Source organism: Eretmochelys imbricata, chromosome 4 (genome assembly GCF_965152235.1).
Source record: "Eretmochelys imbricata isolate rEreImb1 chromosome 4, rEreImb1.hap1, whole genome shotgun sequence".
In the NCBI taxonomy this organism is placed as follows: domain Eukaryota; kingdom Metazoa; phylum Chordata; order Testudines; family Cheloniidae; genus Eretmochelys; species Eretmochelys imbricata.
In genome coordinates, this window is record NC_135575.1 from 124,013,576 (window position 1) to 124,030,689 (window position 17,114).

A 17,114-nucleotide genomic window follows, 5' to 3' on the forward strand; every position below is an offset into this window, starting at 1 on the left:
TCATATCTCCTTTTTTAAAAAATAACACACTTTCACCCAGGCATATGATTAGAAACATAACTCGACTTGCTAGGACCAGTTGGGTGCAGAGCTGAGCTTTTTCAAGTTTATGACTGTGTCCATTCACCCCATAATAAAGATGTCCTTGTTTTTACACAGTGCTTCTGAGTGGGGAAGTTCTGACTGTTAAGGACACCTAGGGAAGTTGTATTAAGTTTTCCAAGTTTCCGGGTAGGGGCTCGAGCTGGTTTGGTTCTGCCACATAAGCTTTCTTGTATGTATAATTTACTACCAGAAATTGCAGATAATCTAAAGAGGCTCTCAAGACTAAAGATACCCAGAGTAACTGACTCATAATGAGCATTAAGCAAGACAATTAGAATATATGACTTCAGGTAAACTTAGTTAAGTAATGGCCTGCATCATATTTGAAAAGGGACCTTGAATTTCCTGAATTAGGTTTAAAATTGCCCCTTCTTATTGTCCTCATTTCATTTCAATATTTCACTTCCCGCAAGATTCAAGGCAGATTTCCAGGCATAAAATGCGTACAATGACTTAAAGCAAAACCAAAGGAAACTGGAAAGGAGAGAGAGACAGATTTACTCTTTACAAATAAATTATACCTTGATATCCAATCAAAGAATACTACTACTATTGGCTGTTATATAGCACTTTCCATCCATCGGTCTCCCAGTGTTTTACAAAGAAAGGAAGTATCATTGTCCCCACGTCACAGACAGTCAGAATTCCCGGGATGTGAAGTGATTTGCTCAGAGTCACACAGCAGGCCAGGAGCAGATTCAAGAAATGAACCCCCATCTTCTGAGTCCCAGGCAAATGCCCTAGCCACACCATCCAGGCAATTTGAATTAGTGGCTCAAAAGCAAGAGAGAACTTTTATTCCAGCCTTCATACAGCTTCTTAATTGACAAGCAATGGCTGAAGAGTCTGGCTAGAGCATTCTGGCTTGCTGGCGTACATTACAAAGGCTTAAAGAAGTTGGGTCCAGTTTCAGCACCCTTACTCGCTCTGAGTACTGTCTGTTCCATCATTAGTGCAGTTGGAATAAATAGGACCATTTGTGGTGTGAGGTACTATTTGGTGTTAATAATAGTCCAAGATTTTTCTGATGACTGACCCATTTAAAAGGCAGGGAGAAGCCAGGCAGGGATGTGAATCGTTGTAAGCACCACTGCAGGTTGTTAACAGCAAAATAGAGAGGGTGGAAAGGAGGAATGGCTGGTGGTGATGAAAAGAATAAAGAATATTTGCTAGCAGTTGTGGAATTTGGGATAGGTACTGTGCTCAATCCAGGAACAAATCCGGATTTAAAGGGAGGAATCTGGGGTCAGGGGAAGGGTTAGCCAGTGGAACCATGATTATGCTCATTCTCCGGCCCAATCCCTCACATAGGCAGAGCTCAATTTTGCACAGAAGCTGCCTCTGCCCTGCCTAGCAGCTACAGACGGGCTCTTCTCAGACTTCACAGCACCTTTGGCCCTGTAAATCGTTGTTGTTCTTGAGCATTACCATATAGGTAATAAAAATATGTTGGCTCCTGAAAACTAAATGAAGGACTATATCCCTTCTTTAGGGTTATTTTACAGTCGTCTACTCAACGTATTTATTGCCAGCCAGCTAGCCGACCATTAGAAATATATTACTGTGATGTTGTGTCCTAGGGCACCACCAATGCTGAAGTTGTAAAAAATGAGTTGATGATTTGATAGGAAAAGGGAATTTGCAATTCCAGATGCGACAACAGGGCCATAATTTCAGGAAGCAAGTAAGCATTCTGAATGTGGGGAGTAAGTACCTGATCCTGCAAAGAGGCTGTCGCTTCCTGAGAAATACTAAGCACCCTCAGCACTGAAATCCATGGGTGCTGAGTGCCTTCAGTTCCCATTGAAGTGCTCAGAACTTAGCATGGTTGAGCCTTTAATCAGATATAGGCATGGAAACATAGTGATTTCCTCACTACTTTTGAGTCAATCTGGATGAATAACTAACTTTTCCGTTTGCTGGATGTTCTGAAAAATCAAAATCAAAATTTGGTTTGGGTCAACCGAATATTTCACGTGATCTGAAACAAAACATTTTATTTTGATTTGGGGCATTTTTAATTGATTATTTTTAACAGCAAAAGAAATTTAAAAATGAAGGGCTAGATTCACAAGAGGACTTAGGTGCCATTCACAAAATGGGGGGGGGGGAGGGAGGAGAAAGGTGGTGTCACACTTATACCCAATAGCCCAGTGGTTAGGGAACTCACTGAAGCAGGGATAGGTGTCTCCCCTCCCAGGTGAGTGCCCTCACCACCAGGCTATAGAGTCAGTCTCGTGCCGTCTCTCTCTATTTGACCCAATGACTATTTAATTTATTTATATCAAGTGGAACCACTTCAACAGGAGAGGTTGAGAGAAACCCACCCCAGAATACCCAGTATGTTAGGGCATTCACCGGGGAGCAGGGCATGACTTGGGTTTAAGTCCCTGCTCCAGTGCAAGGATTCAAACCTGTGCCCCGACATCCTAGGTAAGTGTCCTGGCTATTGGGCATAAATGGGGGTGAAGAACACCACTACCTGCTCCTCCTTCTCATTTTTGTGACGGGTCCCTGACTGGAGCTCAGAGGTGCTATGATGATTACAAATAATAAAAATCTCTGCAGAGAACCAACAGCAGTCTATAGTATTGACAGATTTGTTAGTTCCAGTAGCTGCCTTTGACTGGTTTTGGTTTTATTACGTACTAAGTGGCAGCTGTGTGCTTGGCGCATTACAGACAAATAAGGAGAGAGGCTTGGAGCCAAACCCACCACTTGGATTCACAGGCATTCTGACTTCAGGGGGTGTTGCATTCCATTAACCAAGTAGTGAATTAGTTAATTGGAGTTTAGATTTATTTGTGACCACACATTTTTGAATGGTTAGGTTCCTATCCTGTTCACTTCTAATGTTCAGATTCACATCATTCAAAATGGGGGGTAAAATATGTGTTTTGTGGTCATGTAAAATCATTCTTTGCAGTGTTAGAGTTTTTTCCTCCTCTGAGGGAAAGGGTACAGAAGAGAGTGTGAGAACAAATAAATGGTAGGGTCTGTCCTGAATTAGCAGCAACAAAATACAGAACGTAGGACCCTCTTTGCAACTGCCTTGAAGGCAGCTTCAATCTATATGACAAACAGCCCGAACTGGAGATGAGCTACTGTTGAGCCTTTCCTCCAGTGAGCTAGTCACAGAAAGATTTTTTTTTTTTCAGTTAACATTTACCATGCGTGACTTTTATTTTTACTTGGTGTTTTTCCCTTTAATAACCATATTTAGGGACAAGCTCTGCTCTCAGTTGCATGCACAGGACTCCCACTGAATCTGGTGGAAGTTGACTGTGCATATCTGAGGGCAGAACTGCCAGAACTATTCAGATTTTTGTTTCTCTGACCATGTCACTTGCTAGAAAATATTCCACAACAACCACTCCTATTGGCCTGTTTTAATTTATAGAAGGAAGATATAATGGAACTAATTCAGAAAAACACAAATCCTCATTATCTGTTCTCATTGTGTTGATGTATATCTTTCTTTGAATCAGCTGAGCACACGGGGAAAAAATGCTGTTCCCAGAAGTGCTGATAACTCATACAACTAACTGACATTAAGGCAGAAGAAAGGGAAATACCTTTATGGCTATACCTTAAATGTGGGCATTTAAAAATGCATTTGAATTGATACGTTAAGACAAATTGAATAAGTAACTGTGTTACTTTTCATTGGATTTTGCAGAACAGAACAATAGAGAAAATTTGTGTTAAAGCTGAATTATACTGACAAGAAAGCACTTTGTTCCTATGTAAAAATAGCATAAATGTAATCTTTTAAAGATAAAAAAATTATGCTATTTTGTGTCAATTTCAGTTTTTCAAAATACATATATAAAAGCTGAAAAATGAAAGGAAGTCTGGTCTTATGACAAGGCACTAGTCTAGTACTTTAAAGACCAGTCTTCAATTCCCAGGTCTGCCACTGATCACCTAAGTGACCTTGGACAAGTCACTTAGTCTTTCTGTGACTCAGTTTCCCTTTCAGTAAACTAGGAATAGCCTTTCCCAACTTTGTAGGGGTTTTCTGAGGCTAACCCCATAAACATTTGGGAGGCACTCAGATACTATGGGGAAGGGTTTGTATAATTAAATTGAAAAATATACTCTATAAAATATAGTAAAGGGCTTAAATGTTCTTTGTTGTAATCCAAGGACTTTGGTTTGAAAGAGTTAACTGAGTATGTCTCACAGTGAACATGTACCCAGATTATGCCCAAGGAATAAAAACTCACAGAAGGTCCAAGAAACTCCACCTCCTCCTCTTAAGAATAGTAGCACAGTTGTCTACTCTTATGGAGTGGGCATGTGTCGGGCATTCACATGAAGGCCTGGTGTTTCCTGTTTTCTAGGGACTATCTATCATCTCTCCCTTCTTATGGTAGCCTGGTTCTTTCAAGAGCCATATAGCCACTGGTGCCCTGCCTGTGTATGCCCCCAACACTTCCTTGAGGGTGAAGTGATTACCTTTGTGGGTTCCAAACCATACTACGTCAGACAGAGTTAGTATTGTCTTGCATGGGGAAATCTCTACACAGTGGCAGCGTATAACGCCACTGAGAGCTGCTCTCCCTTGACCCTTCCTTCCTTGTCTAGCCATGTCTCCCCCCCCCCCACTGCAGAGTGACACTTGTGTAGGTTCAGTCTTCCTCTCTCTGACAGGATTTGGCCTATTTGGGGGAATGTCTTCTATTTTCTGTCTCACAGCAGAGATTTCATAGGCCATCGTATGGATCAATGATTTTTGCAAACAGTGGGCCACGTGCAGCCCTGGTGTAACATTGCTGACTCCGATGGGCTGGTGTGTCATGAAACTCTAGGCACCACATTTTGCTTTTGTCTTCATTTCAGGTAGATAGTGCAAGTTTGGCCTTTATGCAGCTGTGCAGGGGAGTAAAATGGGTCTGAGGCTCCACCCCAGCTACAGTGTGGTGTGCCTAGATCACAGGTCTGGGTGCGAGGGAGAGAAGATTTTGTGGGGATGCTACTTCCCTCCCCCCAGGAGGCAGAGGAAGTAGCATCCCCCTCAGTCTTCCCCTCAATGTGTTGGCCAGCAGAGCTGAGCTGGTGCAAGGAGGAGGAAGTAAATTACAATCTATACAGGGCTGCAGTAATTTGCTCCCTGCCATAGGGCTCCTCCTAGGGCAGCTCAACTACTCATGACCTCATATTCATAGCTGGGTCACAATTTAGCTCATGGTGCTTGTCCATTGCAAAGGATATTACAAGTATCATGTTGCACTTGGTTTGCAAACCCTTTTGTTCTTTTTCATTCTAGCTCCTCGGGTCACATAAATCTTTGCAAGGCTTTGTCTACCTTAAGCACTAAATGGGTGCTGCTGCGATCAATGCAGCGGCGTCCATTTAGTGGGTCTGGTGAAGACGCGGTAAGTTGACATAGCTTCTGCCTCTCATTGAGGTGGATTATGTCAATGGGAGAACGTCTCCCGTCAGCGTAGCACAGGATAGACACTGCTTTAAGTCGCTGTAAGTTATGTCTACTTAAGTTACTTAACTTACGTAACTTAACTAGCGTAACTTACATTGACTTAGGCCTAGTCTCCACTAATACTGTAAGTCATGCATGGTCAGAGTTTAAGGTTAGTAAAAACAGAGTTGAATGTAAGGCATCCAGTATTAGAAACGTGCTTCTGGAATACATACCATGACCCTGACTTTACCAACAGTGCCCCACAAATGGAACAAAACCACTCCCCCTCTATGATGCTGCTCTAAACAGTACCGAGTGCCAGAAACCAAAAGACAAACATCTTAGTTCCGTGAGAAGTTGAGAGGATCAAATAAACTTTATATGGCTTATTAAAGGAAGTGCGGTGGAGTCTGTTGCTCAACCAGTGAAGTAAATCATTGTTCATGTTATCTGACTCTCTCCATCCCAGGGCTGAACAGTGATTTATCTGAGGAATTTTTTGCATCAATAATTAAGTAAATATTCACGGATAATTATTTACACAATCAACCGCATCTACTGAGCAGATGTAATCTGTGGAGAGGTTGCTCACACTGAGTAGCTCTTTCATCCACGGGTAGCTCCACTGAAGTCAATGAGATTACTAGTCAGTGTGAGTAAGGCTATCAGAATCTCACGCTCAGTCTTGATATTGAACCTTAAAGATTGCATTAACTGCAATGGTCTTTCCATCAAATCCTAAATGGAGATCACACAGATTAATTAGGGGCCAGATTCTTATTTTAGATACTGATGTAAGGAACTGATGCTGCTAACCACCTGTGCATAAAGCCTATTGTAGCAAATGGAGGTTGATTCTGCAGTTCTCATTCAGGCAAAATGAATGAATTCCCTCCAAAGTGAATGGGAGTTTTGCCTGAGTAAGGACTGCAGGGCTCTCATCCTAACCAGGTCTGTGATATCTGTGGTGGTAACTTACAATCCTGCAATAGTTACACTGGTCAGGAAACAGACTTTTTATAAACATCATATAAACGTCTCACACTAGACTGGAGGGGACTTTTCTGCAAAGTGAAAATGAACAAGTGTAAGTCACTGGTCAGGTGCTTGTTGTTAAAATCATTTATGGCTTTACAGGAACATTTAATTCCTATTGAATAACTGAGTGGGAACGTTTTAACCAGCTCAGCAGATTTGATCAAAGATTCCTCTATGCAAAGCTAAAGGACACAAATCCCCTTTCAGTAGAAGCACAACTACAGGGTGAATTGTAAAGCTGTAAACTTTTTATGAAATATTAACACACAATATGTTAACAGGCACACGCTGATCATCACAACAAGTGATAACAGAATACTGTACTTAAAAAAATAAATTGGTTCCTATTGTAATTATTTGAAACATATTCAATAGTTACATTAAAAAAAACTTTCATAGAAATCCACTTTATTGACTGATTTGTAGGAAAATATACTTACAAATGGACTTATGCAGTACATCTTTAAGCCAGTCAGGGTGAATATTAGTCTATGTATCAGTCAAAAGAAAAAAAGTTAATATTCTTTGGGGGAGTTCAGTCAAATGAGTAATTGTAAATAAAGGTAAAATAAAACCACAGGGAAATGCCCTGCTTTCAAGTGCATTGCTGTACAGATCAGATGGTCAGCATCTGCAGAAATCTTTCCTTATTCAGTTACGTAAAAGCAAAAAACCAGAAAATAAAGCCACAGTTTGTTACATGTTCCAACCAATTAAAATGATTTTATGGCAAAGAAATTACTTTTAAGGCATATGTCCTCTGTTCCATCCGTACTTCACCCCCACTCAAATTTAACTGTCAACCATCTTTTCTCTTTCAGACTCCGTCTGTTTTTACAAAGAAAAACACAGGGAAATGACTGTTTACGGCACGCCAATCTGATTTAAAAATTAGGAGTGCAACAGTGAAATGTGTCTGCAGAGTGAGAAGCCACTCCAACCTGAGCACCCAGTGACAAATACAAACCTTTCTGGTGGTGAGAATGGATATTTTAATGAAGCTTTCCAGCATCTCCGAGGTAGCATATTTACCATGTGTTGCTTTGGTTGTTCTGACAATTATATAGTTTATTGACTTATTTAGCCCCACACTGCCATCTCATGCTGCCCTCAAACTACCTGAGTTTGCCTCACCTCCCCTTCATGCCATTTTAAAATGAATTCTCCATTTTACAGAAGGGAAAATGGCTTATATTTTTCTCATCTCCGCCACTTCCATTATTTTCTAATATTAGCAGCCTTGTGTGTGCACTGCATCAAGACGGCTGCTTTCATCTAACCATCAGTAGTTTGCAAAGGTGGGACAGCCCTTCAAAACAAGTCTTAATGACTCTTCTTTCAAGAGTGTGAACATTTAAACCAAGTTTGAATCTTTTCATCACTTGAATCCTTATTTCCCCCAAAAGGCTATAGGTTAAAGAACCTGAATTTGAAAATGTCCCAATTTGGTTTTCAGCTGAACCATTCAAACTCAGTGGGCCACAAGCTGTAGTCTTTACTTAGGCAAAACTGCCATTTGAGTTAGTCCTGAAGGGAAACCGTCTATTAAATCTACACCTAAACCTGAACCACTGAAGACCTGCATCTATGCCCAAGATTAGTCTAAGTGAACTGAGCAGTAATAATATAAAGCAGATAGAACAGCCTAAGTTACTGGTTTATCATTTCTGACATAGGGATCCCAAGGGAAGAGGGTCTGTTGACACCTTCCTGTAAAACAGCCAGCAAGGAAGTGGATATCTCGTGAATCAAAGCTATAGATTTGATTTGGATGCTTCAAGGTGCCTGCCGTATTAGATTAGATCTCCTTCCATTTCAAGGAGTTGTTTACTAGGGAAAGGTTTATGTAGCAGATGCCAAATCCTACTGCCTATGGAGGGAATGATGTGCATAATAAGACAGAGCAGAATTTCCTCCCTCAGACAGACGCACCTTGCAGCAGTACAGTTGGAGAGGGACTGTTCGATTCTTTAAATGTTGGCTGTTGGCAACAGGCAATTGGAAATCTGTTGATGAATGCACAGATGCCATCCTGTTTCTCATCCTACCCATCAGCAGTTATGGGATTTCATAAATCCCTAGGAGGGGGGAGTGTTTGTTTTAATCATTGCTCAAAACACAAATTTGGACTCAAACTACAAGTGCAAATAGAAAAATGAGAGATTAATATTAAAGGATTGGAACAGTCATCCATCCACAGAAATGTGTTCTTGTATCTCAGTGATCATCGCCTGCTTTTGTTTCTCATTTTAAAAAGTAAATCTAATGGGTTTAATTTGCCCTAAGATTGTAAATGTGAAGGATTTAAAGCATCTGTGGTGTGGGGATTGCTGTTCCTTTGAACAGCTGCACAGCAGGGTGCTGTCAACTGCACATGTGAGAATGAGACCAGAACCCAAACTCAGCCCCTGAGACTAGCCCCTTTGAGGGGTACTGAGGGAGAGAGGAAGAGAAACTCTCAGGGGTATATGCAAAGGGCCACTAGAGGGCAGAAAGCCCCAAGTACCTGTTTTCACTTAAGCCCTATGTAAAACCACAATTGAGAAGGTTTAGAGTACAAAGGTTTATTTAGAAAAGAGTTTGGATTGTTCTTTAGAATTTTTTTTGGCAAACACTTAAATCCTTTTAGACTATCAAAGACTGTCAGTGGCTATTACCTGGCATCTTCTTTCTCACTTGTCCCCCACCTCACCAGTAAAACCTGGTTTCTTCCTGGGATGAGTCCAGCACAAGTCCCAGCTTCTCTAACTGCTAATAAACACCTGCTAATAAATCTTCCACTCCACCACCAACCCATCCCTCCCTCTCCCCATCTTTGATTGATTGGCTTCTAGACCTCAGAGACCTTTACAGTTGTGGTCATGCCTGAAACATAATGTCCCACCCTCTTCTTTATGGTTCCCCTCCTCCCCTCCAAGGTCAAAATGCAAATTCATCTCCCCTCCCCTTCATTATTTATCCCTCTTTACTCAAACACTGGTTCCCCCACCCCCACTTCACTCCACTCCAAGGTCAGTGAACTCACACCCTTACTCACATCCCCCACTTCTTCACTACTCTACTCCAGCACTCAGGCCCCTCTCCTCTCCACTCCAAGGTCAGTGCAGACCCTTCCCCTCCACTCCAGCTCAGTGCAAAAAATTCTTCTTCTTCCTCTTGAAGAGGATGTGTTTGAAAGACCTGCGGAAGTCCTGGTTGAAGATTGTGTAGATGACCGGGTTGAGGGAACTATTGCAGTACCCGATCCAGAAGAAGAACTTGAAGAGAGTCTCAGGGACCTCACATGCCTTCCGGCAGATGCCATAGAGGCTGTAGCTGAAGAAGAAGGGGAACCAGCACACCACAAAGACCCCCATGACCACAGCCAGCACAAACGTGAAGCGTTTCTCCCGGGCCTGGGTGACCTTCTTACGGCAGACGCTGCTGCGCTTCCTGCGGCGGTGAGAGGAGAAGAGATCCCTGGAGCGATTGCTGGAGCGCTTGGAGGAGTAGGAATATGAGAAGGACTGGCTCTTACTGCTTTTGCGGGGGTGCTCATCCCGGCTCCGCCTCCGCCTGCTCTCTGAGGTGCTGCTCTCCTCCAGCTCAATGTCCTCCAGCTCTGAGGCTTTGCGCCACTGGTGCACCGAGTAATGTCCATTCTCCCCTGGCTGCATCCTCAGTGACGTGCAACCCCGAGGGGCCCGGCTCAGCCCATTCTCAGACAGGGAAGAGCCCTCAGGCACCGTGCGCTTCTCAGAAAGGGTCCTGGTCCTCAGCTTGGCCACCCGGTAGATGCGGACATAAACCAGCACCATGATCAGGCAGGGGGCAAAGAAGGAGCCAATGCATGAAGAAAGGATGTACCAGGTTTCATCATTGAGTTTGCACAGGGGGAAGAGGTCCCCCTCGGGGTCTCGGTACACGGAGATCAAGGGGGGGAAGGAGATAACAGCTGAGATGAGCCAGACTGTGAGGATGATCCCCTTGATCCTCCGTGGGGTCCGTTTGAGGTTGTACTCCACCGCCTGGGTGACAGACCAATACCTGTCCAGGCTGATGGCGCATAGGTGCACTATGGAGGATGTGCAGAACAGCACATCCAGCGCCAGGTAAATGTTGCACCACGCTTTGCCGAAGTACCAGTAGTCCATGATCTCGTTGGCCAAGGAGAAAGGCATGACCAAGGTGGCCACCAGGATGTCAGCGCTGGCCAAGGACACCAGGAAGAGGTTCTGCGGGGCTCGCAGCGCCTTGCTGGTCAGCACGGCGATCACCACCAGCACGTTGCCCACGATGGTGAAGACTATCAGGAAACCCACCACAGCTGCCAAACTGGCCACAGCCCCAGGGGAGTAGTGGGAGGGAGGCTGCTGCAGGGGCGAAGTGGAGGGGAAGGCAAGGGAGCCATTGGGGGTGCCAACACTGATGTTCATCAGCACCAGCAGATCCATGGTGGGAGTGGGAGGGTCCTATTCAGCCATGGGGGCCAACCTCCCAGCCCCGGAGACCAAGCCACTGGAGCTGCCTCTCCAAGTTGGTGCCTTCATCCCCACCAGGGGGGAGGAGGCTGCTTCCTTCTGTCACACAGCCAGCTGGAGAGCGAGGCTCCCCCTCCGCCCCCCAAACAAAATATCCTGCCCCCCTCCCCCGGCTGCAGGCTTTCCTCCTCGCTAAGTACCCAGGCACATGGCCGAGCCCAGGAACGGCCGGCACCGGGCGGGCTCTGCCTTCCCCCTGCTCCTGTAATCCTGCCGGGGCGGGCAGCGGAGGTCAGGAGGCGCCCAGGTGTGCAGGTTACCCCCCCTCCGCGCCGCTCTCCCGGGTCAGGAGGGAGCCAGCACCGCGGAGTGGCGAGTGCCCCTTGCGCGGAGAGCTCCGAGGCGGCGGCGGCGGCGGCAATCCCATTCGGCGGCGCCTCCTCCGTTCGCCCCGCGCCGGAGCGAGCTCGGCGCGAAGCCGCAGCTGCCCGCTCGCTCCGCTGTAATCTCACACGCGGCTCCCCATCAGCTGCCTGCCCGGGCGATCTGAGCATGCTCCGTCCCAGCCCCGAAGCCGCCGCTGCCTGCAGCCCGCGCCCGCCCCTCGCTCGCTGGCTGTTACAGGCTGCAGCCCCCGAAGCCGGCTGGCGGCGCGCCCTCCTCTGCTGCCTCGTCGCGCCCAGGCGCCGCTCCGCCGCCCGGTGCTGCAGCCGGGGAAGGGGCCGACACGCGGCGGCTGCGATCCGGCGGCCGCTCCATCGCCTTAGCGCGGACCCGCCTTGGGTTGGTTTTTGTTTGGGTTCCCCCCCACCCCCCAATACTTCCGCCTCACTCTGCAGCCAGCGTTGCCGCCCCTCGGCGCCCCGCCACGGAGGGGATGCAGTGACTAGAGTCCGTCCTCCTGGCGCCGTTTCCACGCCAGCCCTCGCTGCTCTGTTGTCTCTTCTGGTCACAGCACTAACTTTGCGGGTCCGATCGCGCCCCGCACGCTGCCTTGTGAAGCGGCAGGTCACTGCTGTGCCCGCTAGAGGCCGCTCTGACAGTGCCCGTCCCACCGCAGCTCGGGGTAGGAAGCCCAGCGGGAGATGAAGCGGACCACAGCGGCGTTTCATCTCCCGGCTGTGTGTTCTGTGAGTAACGGGAACGGCGCTGGCAGTTTGTAGGACCTTGCAGAGGGGTGCGGGGGGGTTGAATTTCTTGATTTTTATTTATTGGGATTTCGTTTTAAGCCTTGTAAATCTAGCATGCTGCTTCCCCCCCAAAAAACAGAGTCTGGCTCTCCGTCTTCACTCTAGCTGGAATGGATTGGAAAGGTGGTTTATAACTGATCTTTAAAAATGCACTCTGTTTGCGTTTAGATCTGCAGATCCGCTTGAAACACACAGATCGGATTGTGAGGTGCACCTTTATAGGTGGAATTAAGGGTAATACTCTTCTAGAGCTTGGCTTTCCTATTTAAGGCAAAACTCCAGCGGATTTTGATGGGAGCTGGATTGGGCGCTTAAAAAGCCCTTTCAGCTCATTAAGTTTAGGAAATAAGTCTTGTTCTCTGGAAGAACTCAGTGGCACAGGAGACTATTATTAATCTCTGGTATCTGGGGACCAGGTTCAGAACGTTATGTTCCCTTGTGGTCATTTCTTGTGACAAGCCAAAGGCTATAACAGGGTATGTTGAGCTGTTTTCTTCTCTCAGACCTTTGCACCTGTCCAGAAGATGTGAGCTAATAACATAAGCACAACCGCAACAAATATGTTACTTCCTCTTCTGAACATCCAGTCTTCTCTGAGTCTGTCTTTTTGATTACAAGTTCTTGGGGCAGTGTCTCTCTCTCTCAGTCTCTCTCTTTAGTGAAGCAGTGAATTTGCCAATGCTTTAATAATAATAACATAATTTTGCTCACACGGTTAGTCCCACAGATTTCAGGTGAGCTGGCCTTGGAATTCAGTGTCCACGCCCGTTAGTGTCAGTGAGGGCTCTGAATTCAGAGCAACATATGGCCTTTAAGATTGAGCTTGTGTTGACAGAGCTGAATGGAGATGTTTGTGTATTACCAGCAAGTACTATGCTTGCTCCTTGTAGCCTGTTTAATAATCCTTCACGCTCATGAGCACCAAAGGCACATTGGAATAATGTAAACAGTAAGGATACGTTTGATGCTAACAGGAGTGGCTTTTATCGTCTCTAGCTTAGTTATTTTATAAAGGATTGAGTCAACAATGATCAGACACGATATTGCTTGATTAAGTGCTAACAACATCCCCATTTTCCATATTACAACTTTAAAAAATGCAAAACAAATATATGCAATATAACAATCTCTGCCTTGTGAAAATTAGGGAAAAGCTGAATGTCTTTGAAACAAATGTTGTCACAATGATGGCTTTTTACATATTTAAGGCTTCTAGATCATAGTAATGTAGGGCTGGCAGGGACCACATGGGGTCATCCAGTCTAACCCCACATGCTGAGGCAGGAAAAAGTAAATGTTAATTTAGGGAAATTTTCTTGATTTTTTTTTTCATTTCTTCTCAGACTCAAAATTTAAATGCTATGATCAGATTTTTTGGTCTGACTCAGCTGACTTTGGCACAGGACCAGTGTTGTGATGAGGGCAAAGATGACTTGCCCACCTTTGTGTCTCCTGGATCAAGCTATGGAATGGTCCGTTCTCTAGTGTAAGTTAGAGTAGCCTTTAGACTACCCTAATTACACCCAGCTGTACACAGCTCCAAAGGGATGTTCTTCCAGCTGGGGATAGCCAACTGCAGAGGAAATGCCACTGGACCAGGGGCCAGGATCTTGCTCTGGGCCTTTTATAGTAATTTTTGTCTATGTGTAGGACATTAGGTTCTGATATTTCCTCTTCTGAAAAATACATTTCAAGATTGTGAAAAAACCTGGGTTGATGGCAGTGGTGCATGACATCCACCAAAGAAATGCAGTATCAGTAGTGCTGATTCCCCAGTGCCAAACCAATATGCCTCAATTGTTACCTGGAAGGAGCCACTCTCGGACCAAGCAGGTATTTCAGTAACTCCATCCACCAGTCAGGCCTTGGCCGTGCTCTTCAAAGCCAAATCTCAAAGGTATCAATTAGTGTCAAATCCTCACAGCCATATCAACCCACCCCAAATCTTCAAATCCTTCTCACCCCACTCAGAAAGGTAGTCTTGCTGACTTCAGGGGACTAATTATATAAATAAGGCAAGCAAGCTGGATCTGAACCATTTGGTGAATACATACATGCTAAATAAGTTCAATAAACAGTACAAACCTACTCGTGTACGGAGACCTTGCAAACGAGTGGTAAAGATACTACCGTATGCTGTTGACTTTGTTTGCTATTTCCCTCACCCCCCCCCCCCCCCCGCAATCTGTTTGGGCCCTGTTTGAAATCTTTGATAGACTTCAGTATATCTCTGTAGCTAAGAAAGGATGGTCTGGTGGTTAGGGAACTAGTCTAGCACTCAGGAGACCTGGGTTTAATTGCCTGTTCTAGCACCAACTTCTTGTGTGCCCTGGGACAAGTCACTTAGGAACCCAGGCACAAAGAGACTATCTGTAAAATGGAGGTAATAGTACTTCCTTGCCTTACAAGAGTATTATGAGGATAAATGCATTAAAGATTCTGAAGGACTCCGCTACTATGGTAATGGGGATATATAAGTACCTAAAACAGAGTGTATTGTTGGTTCATTTTTTTAACTCAAAGTATTATGAGAACGCTCGCTGCCCACTTAAAAAAAAAACCTGGTGAAAAAATACAAAAACTGAAAGTTATCAAAATGAATGAAAAGTAAAATCATTGATTCATGCTTAAAGTATAACTTCATCATATTTTGGGACCAACAAGCCAAGAAATGTTGAGAGGATTATAAAACAGCTTGAAGCAAATTTGTTTTTCATTTGATCTGAAGAGAATGAAAACACATCTAAGAGAACAAAACTAGACAAGAAAACACAACAAATGCGACTTTATAGGGAACTTAGCCCCTGCTTCACCAAAGTGCTTAAGCACATGCTTAATTCTAATCGCATTGAGTAGTCTCGTTGACTTCAGTAAGAACTACTCGTGCTTAATTTTAAGCATGTGCTTAAGCGCCTTGCTGAATTAGAGCCATACATATTTATGGTTCAGTCCTGGAAGGTACTGAACACTCGTGCAGAGTGTGTAACTTACCAACTTGCTTACCACAGTGTAACACTCGGGTTTCAGATGGAGTGGAAGGTGTTCAGCACTAAAGCTGGTTGGGACTTTTCCAGTGAACTGCTTTTTTGTCAGAAAATGCTGATTCATGTAACCAAAATTGTTTGCAGGTATGAGCTGGTTTTGACAATTTTTTTGCCTTTTGAAACAAGTTTTGAACCATCAAATCATTTTGTTTGGGCATTTTCAAAATGGAAAACTCTGGTTTTTCCAGTTGAAAATGACTTTTTGTTTCCAAATTAAAGCTAATTATAGTAAATAATTAAAATGTTCAAAATTGAAATAAAACACTTTGTAATTATCAAAGTATTTCGACTGACCTGAGCCAATCTTTTTTCCAGATTTTTGTTTCACAAATATTTTCACGATTTTGACTCTTTGTCCCATTCAGGATAGGATTTTTTTTTTTTTTGACATCTTGAAAATATTCACAGGATGAAAAACCAGATTACCCCTCTGCTCTCCCTAGCCCCTCACAGGAGCAATCAGCATCTAGTAGGAAGGAACCTTTAAGGTCTGATTTTTCAAAACAGGCATGCTCCCTAAATAGGAGGTCAGCAAAAGCGCTGGGTGCCCAGCACCTCTGAAAAATTCAGACCCTTAGGGATTATATCAAGGGGTCCCATTGGCACTGCTGCAAGTAAGATTCGAGGTTCCCATTTTAATTGCCTGTTCTCATGGATCCAGGGTTTTGATCTAAGGCTCTGGATACTCTAGAGAGCTTATAGCAGGGCAGCTGCAAGCTTTCTAGTGTAGCCACACTAAACTGACAGGAGAGAGTTCTCCCATCAGCTTAGTTACTCCACCCTCTACAAGTGGCAGTGTCAAGGTTCCTTCCCCACCCTGAACTCTAGGGTACAGATGTGGGGACCTGCATGAAAACCTCCTAAGCTTACTTTTACCAGCCTAGGTTAAAACTTCCCCAAGGTACAAACTATTTTACCCTTTGCCCTTGGACTTCCACTGCCACCACCAAACTTTATCTGGGTTCCTGAGAAAACGTTGTTTGGAAACGTCTTTCCCCCCAAAATCCTCCCAACCCTTGCGCCCCACTTCCTGGGGAAGGTTTGGTAAAAATCCTCACCAATTTGCATAGGTGACCACAGACCCAAACCCTTGGATCTTAGAACAGTGAAAAAGCATTCAGTTTTCTTACAAGAAGACTTTTAATAGAAGTAAAAAAGAATCACCTCTGTAAAATCAGGATGGTAAATACCTAACAGGGTAATTAGATTCAAAACATAGAAAATCCCTCTAGGCAAAACCTTAAGATACAAAAAAGACACACAGACAGGAATATTCATTCTACTGAGCACAGCTATTTTCTCAGCCATTTAAAGAAATCATAATCTACCGCATATCTAGCTAGATTACTTACTAAATTCTAAGACTCCATTCCTGTTCTGTCCCCGGCAAAAGCATCACACAGACAGACACAGACCCTTTGTTTTTCTCCCTCCTCCCAGCTTTTGAAAGTAGCTTGTCTCCTCATTGGTCATATTGGTCAGGTGCCAGCAAGGTTACCTTTAGTTTCTTAACTCTTTACAGGTGAAAGGATTTTTCCTCTGGCCAGGAGGGACTTTAAAGGTGATTACCTTTCCCTTTATATTTATGACAGGCAGTAACAATGTCAGCGAGAGAAGCTCTTCTGCCAACATAGCACTGTCCACACTGACGCTTAAGCGTGCATAAGTTACATTGCTCAGGAGGACATGGCTAATTCACACCCCTGAGCGACATAATTTATGTCGATTTAAGCTATAGTGTAGCCATAGCCTAACCCCGTCTCTGCTGAATCTATAAACTTTCAGGTAAGAGACTTAAACACAACATGCACCTTACAGTGCTATTCCCAGGAGAACCATTCCCAATGTGAGT

General features: G+C 44.6%; 1 protein-coding gene across 1 annotated transcript; it reads right to left on the reverse strand.

The window, feature by feature from the left end:
• Window positions 1–9,696: 9,696 nt before the first annotated feature.
• ADRA2C (adrenoceptor alpha 2C) lies at window positions 9,697–11,001 on the reverse strand. Its single transcript, XM_077814665.1, has one exon. It carries the CDS (start codon window positions 10,999–11,001, stop codon window positions 9,697–9,699), a length of 1,305 nt encoding a protein of 434 aa, XP_077670791.1.
• Window positions 11,002–17,114: the final 6,113 nt, after the last annotated feature.